General features: G+C 43.1%; 1 protein-coding gene across 1 annotated transcript; it reads right to left on the reverse strand.

Annotated features, from left to right (window-relative positions):
- Positions 1 to 1,196: 1,196 nt before the first annotated feature.
- LOC309531559 (uncharacterized protein) lies at positions 1,197 to 4,197 on the reverse strand (the record flags this gene model as incomplete). Its single annotated transcript, XM_082221151.1, has 6 exons — positions 1,197 to 1,298; positions 2,398 to 2,747; positions 3,178 to 3,304; positions 3,424 to 3,506; positions 3,789 to 3,870; positions 4,072 to 4,197. The coding sequence occupies 6 exons, from the start codon at positions 4,195 to 4,197 to the stop codon at positions 1,197 to 1,199; spliced, it is 870 nt and encodes a 289-aa protein (XP_082077277.1).
- Between the last annotated feature and the right edge of the window lie 1,191 nt (positions 4,198 to 5,388).

Raw genomic sequence — 5,388 nt, forward strand, 5'->3', positions numbered from 1 at the left:
TCTTTTTGATAGACCTTGATATTAAACACCAAATCTTGGAGAGACTCCGGCCCAACAGGATCCTTGTTTTTTCCAGCTAGGCCTCCATACTTAAAAGTAGAGCCCATGGGGTGTTCCATTTCTTGTTTCTTGCTCCTTTCCAGTCCAAAAGTCCCCAAAGCTCTAACCTCCACCGTAATCACATTTGTAATCCTTAGGTCTTCTGATCTCCACATAAGAAGATCTCTCCATTTCTCAATCTCCAATTCAGGCCGAGCTTTCCACATCAGATTTTTATTTTGCTTCATTGCCATCATGTCAGGCCTCAAAGTAAAATTATCTTTTAGCATCTGCACACCAACTCCTCCTTCCTTTTCTTCAGGGGTGACATATGTCTCCTTCTCCATAATCTCAAAACTCTCGAATTTCTCTATTTGTCCAGTTAAATAGGCTCCTTGTTCCCAATCCTTATCCGATCCAAGAATGTTATTTACTGTTGAGTCCAGAGTTGAAAAATTTGTAGCCATAACAGCAAATTGACCTTGTAACTTTCCCAAGAGAACAAATGCTCTGTCCAATTCAGCCTGGATTTTCCCTCCTCCAGCCATTTCTATAATATTGCTAAGTCCCTCTAGGGGGATTTTAGTTCCTTAGTATTCTTTTCAGCTCGAGTCCGGAAATCCAGTTATTTTGTAACAGCCCTTCCTTATTGTCAACAAATTGTAACAAATTATAACCAATGTAGCCGGCAGAAACAGCCAAAAACAGAGTTTTCTTTTTCCGTCTTGACAGCTGACTTGACAGCTGTCAAGCACTTCAATACTTCATCATCAGGCTCTCTCTCGGGGCGATCCCGGGTCCGGGGGGGGATGGAACTTCAGCTCTCAAAATCAGTTCTTAATCCTCCAGTAAAAATTTTGTAATATCAAACCGTGAAATTAAAGTCTTTTACAAGAGAGTGGTACTATTCCTGCCCTTGATCTGATTCTGCCTTCTGCCACATTGGTCTCCGCTCCCTGTTTGGTGTCGTCTGCAAATGTGATGAGCATCCCTTAAGTTTCTTCATCCAAGTCATTTATAAAGACATTGAACAACAACGGGCCCAGGACAGAACCCTGCAACACCCCTCTTGTCACTTTTCCCCAGGATGACGAGGAACCATGAAGGAGTCCTCTTTAGGTTCGGTCAGTCAAATCCACCTGTTACCACATTCAGCCTCATTTTACCAGCTTCCTCACATAAATATCACAGGGGACTTTGTCAAAAGCCTTACTGAAATCAAGATGCACTATTACCAAAGCAGTCCCCTGAGAATCAGTCTGTAACCCCATCCAAAAATAGAAAACAAAAAGAAAAAAGAGAGATTTCTCTGGCTTGACTTGTTTTTGAGAACGCCATTCTTTCAACCACTATGTTTTTGTTGTGAACCACCGTGAAATCCTCAGGTGAAGGGTACATAAATTTTTTAAATGATGATAAAAAGAAGGATATTGACAAACTGGAACATGTGCAGATGAAGGCGACCAAGATGGTGTTATTTTATTTATTTCATTTCTATAGCGCCCTATAGCAGGGGTGCCAACTTGAGTAATATATAGGAGGGGTTTAGTAAGCCCTGCCTCAGTTAAACAGTCACAGGATGCGGTGCAAGCATGCCATTTGAATGGTTGTTCCTATGAACTGGGTGGTGGCCCCCTCACATATCTTATTGGAGGGCAAAGACCCCTCAGACTCTAAGAGTTGGTTCCCATTCCCTACATTCCCTAAAATCACACAATGAAAACACAAAACACCCCCCCAAAACCTGTAACCCCACCTCCCCACCACATTTTAAAAGGTCATTAGATGTCAATCAGCCAAAGGCCTGTTTAAAGTGGTGTGTTTTTCTCTAGCACTGAAAGCTGTATAATGAAGGGTTTTCCACTCTTTCGTATGAATCCTTTGATGGGAAGTGAGAGAGGAGCTCACACTAAAACGCTTTCCACATTCCACACACTGATATGGTTTTTCCCCTGTATGAATTCTTTGATGGGAAGAAAGTGTTGGGATATTTCCGTTCCACCTTAAAAGGGAGCAGGCTTTGTAAGTCACAGAGTCTGCGCATGTCCTGTTCACAGGATGTTTATGTTCTGATGTTCCTTTCGTTTTCTGTCGGTCAGAGACTCAGAACAGAACGGTCATGTTTTTCTTTGTTCTGTTCAACGCTAAATAAAGTCTGTAAATTATGCTCTTCTGCGGTGCAACTTCTGGCTGTGTTTCTGCTGATAAACAGTGTGCACAAGCCCTGGAATGTGGCAAGGAATTTCCAGAGGCTTCGTGCCGCTAACTGCTGGATCTGCCTGTCTACGGGAGATCGATGGACGTCCGGCAGACGGCTTGGGGCCATGATGGACTATATCTCCCTGGCAGTTTCCCAACAGAAAGATGTGAGCTCTTCCTGAAGCTTTTTCCACATTCCACACACTGATAGGGTTTCTCCCCAGTATGAATTCTTTGATGGGAAGTGAGATGGGATCTGTTACTGAAGATCTTTCCACATTCCACACACTGATAGGGTTTCTCCCCTGTATGAATTCTTTGATGGGAAGAGAGAGAGGAGCTCTGACTGAAGCTCTTTCCACATTCCATGCACTGATAGGGTTTCTTCCTAATGAGATTTCCTTGATGGGAAGTGGAATATGAATTTTTTCCACTTTCAAGATATTTGTACAGCTTCTCCATTGTGGGGATTTTGTCATGGTCACCCTTGATTTCCAGTTCATCACTATCTGCAATGAAGAGAAATGGATTAGCGCCTCAGGGAGAAATTAAGGAAGAATCCAGAGTCTGTCAAGACTGGCCCGTTCGGGCAGGGGTACCTTTACCTTTACCTTTACTTGTTAACTCTGGTAATAGAGGCATAACACAAGTGGGTTAGATGGATGGTTTTGTGAAGGGTTGGGTGCATTAATTAACGGGGATCAACCGACATCCTTAGGGGAACCTGTGATTCGATAAGCTACTTCAACTTTCCTAACAAATCTGAAGTTTACAGTTAAAATGGCCTGGGGAGTTCAGACCAGACTGATCCTTGTTTAGACGCTGCAATATTGTAATCCCAGGAGTCTTAAGGGGGCGCTGTTGAGTTCTGTGAAAATAGCTCAAAGAGAGTTGTTTTGAAATTAAAAACAGATATTCTGATTCCAAAGGGATCCTTACCAAGAGTGGCCACCATCCCATGATTCTCCTCCATGACATCTTTATGCAGAGCTCTCTGGTCAGGATCCAGCAACTGCCACTCCTCATCTGTGAAACGAACAGCAACATCTTCAAAGCACACTGGACCCTAAAAGAAAAAATGGAAATATCCTCCTATGAGACAACAATATTGTTCACCACCACGTCTTGATCTACAACATTGTTCTGCTACTTGACCTTTGTCCCCACAAGGCAGCTTTCCCTGACCTGATTTAGATCCACAGCCACTGCTTCCATTCTGTCCCCAAGAATAGATGGATGAAGAGGTCTTGTGAGCATCATTCTGTCACCTGCAAGAGGAAAAAGGTAAGTGGGAGGCCCAGAGTGCCTGCTTCTCTCACAGGTAAATCAGTGCATCTCAAACTACAGAGGGGCCTTTGAGAAAGTCTGGCCTGCTGAGTGCATTTGGATATTTGGGTGCATTAGAGATGTTAGGTGTGAAAAAATATATCTCCCCTCCTCTGGGCTCTTCGTCCCAATATCTCCCCCAATAAAAGATGAAAAGAACCCACAGATGAGTTGGAAAACCAACAGAATGAGACTAAACGGAGAAAAAACTCCTCCCTCCTTACCCAGTGGCCTCTCTCTGGTGTCCAACGGAGGCCTCTCTGCCTCACAGGAATCCAGGTCCATTTCTGCAAAGAGATCCTTTCCCTGAGAAAGAAACAAGGATTAAAAACAGAGAATGACGAAAAGGATTATAAAATGAATGTCAGGGCCAAAAACTTGAAGGGTTTTAGATCTCATTCCATGAATGCCTTGCAGAAAAAGAATGGGCCATCAGCAGACCATTATGGGATGTTTTCTGTCCTGTTTGGAGCCCCTTGGGAGTATCCAGAGGAAAGTCTCTCTCACCTGCTTCCTCTCCTCTGCCTGACTCAGGAGGAAACCTTCGGCCAGGGCCACCGCCTGGGAACTGGTCTCCACTCCGCATTCCCTCACCCAGCTCTCCATAGGCCCTGTCTCTAGGCAGAACCTCATGTATCTCTCTGGAACAAAGTCTCCAGGGAAAGCAGTTTTTGTCTCTAGACATAATCTATTGTATCTATCAGAGTACAGTGTTACCTCGGGTTACATATGCATCAGGTTACATATGCTTCAAGTTACAGACTCTCCTAACCCAGAAATATTACCTCAGGTTAAGAACTTTGCTTCAGGATGAGAACAGAAATCGTGTGGTGGCAGCAACAGGTAGCCCCATTAGCTAAAGTGGTGCTTCAGGTTAAGAACGGACCTCCGGAACGAATTAAGTTCTTAACCCGAGGTACCACTGTATGTCTAATGCTGTAACTTTTGATTGGATAAAGACCTGATTCAAGAATGTATAAAGGGAAGCCTCCCCTGTTGGGAAAGGCCGGACTACGGATCTTATTCCTCCGTGCCACTGCTTGCTGCCAGCAAACAATTAAAACTTTCTTGCTTTAATTCTTCTAATTTAATTCATTTAACTTTAATTCATTTGACTGGCCTATTTGCTACACCACCACCCATCTGGCTGGGTTTATTTATTTCTATTAATTTTTATGTGCGCATGCAGACAATCATTATTGTCTCATATTAAAAATTGGGAGAGGGTCTCTTAGTCCAGCCCTCCAGTGCACACTAGCGGCCAAAATTGTGGAACCTTCTGGACAAAATGTATCTCCGAGGTTTGATGGCTCATGACACCACTTTGTTTTGGAGTAATACCAAGGCTTTTTCTGTGGGGACGCATACCCCTAAACATTTTGTAAATTTAACAGGAGAAGAAATTCACTGTATTCATTTTCCCAGATTTGAACTGTATTTATTCCCCCCCCCCCCCGTGGTGATTTTCTTGAGACAAAATGAGAGTACCCTAAACATTCTTTTTTAGAAAAAAAGCACTGAGTTATACCATAAAATCATGTATCAATGGAAAGATAATTTAATGAGGAATGTAATGCAATAATTTTTATGAAGGATTATTTATTACAATAGCAGTTATAAAGAAGAAACGTGAAAACACAGGAAAACTGAGATACGCAGGTTAAATTGCCGTGTTGACACTTTGCGATAAAATCAATGAGTTTGGGGTTGCAGGTTGGGGACTCGGTATCTAAAAGGTTCGCCATCACTGCACTAGAAGGAATGGAAAGTAGGGGGGCGTCCCCCAAAAAGCATCTCTGGAAGTGGGAAAGAAAGTGAAATATA

This window comes from Podarcis vaucheri (genome assembly GCF_965113315.1).
Source record: "Podarcis vaucheri genome assembly, chromosome: 4".
NCBI lineage: Eukaryota > Metazoa > Chordata > Lepidosauria > Squamata > Lacertidae > Podarcis > Podarcis vaucheri.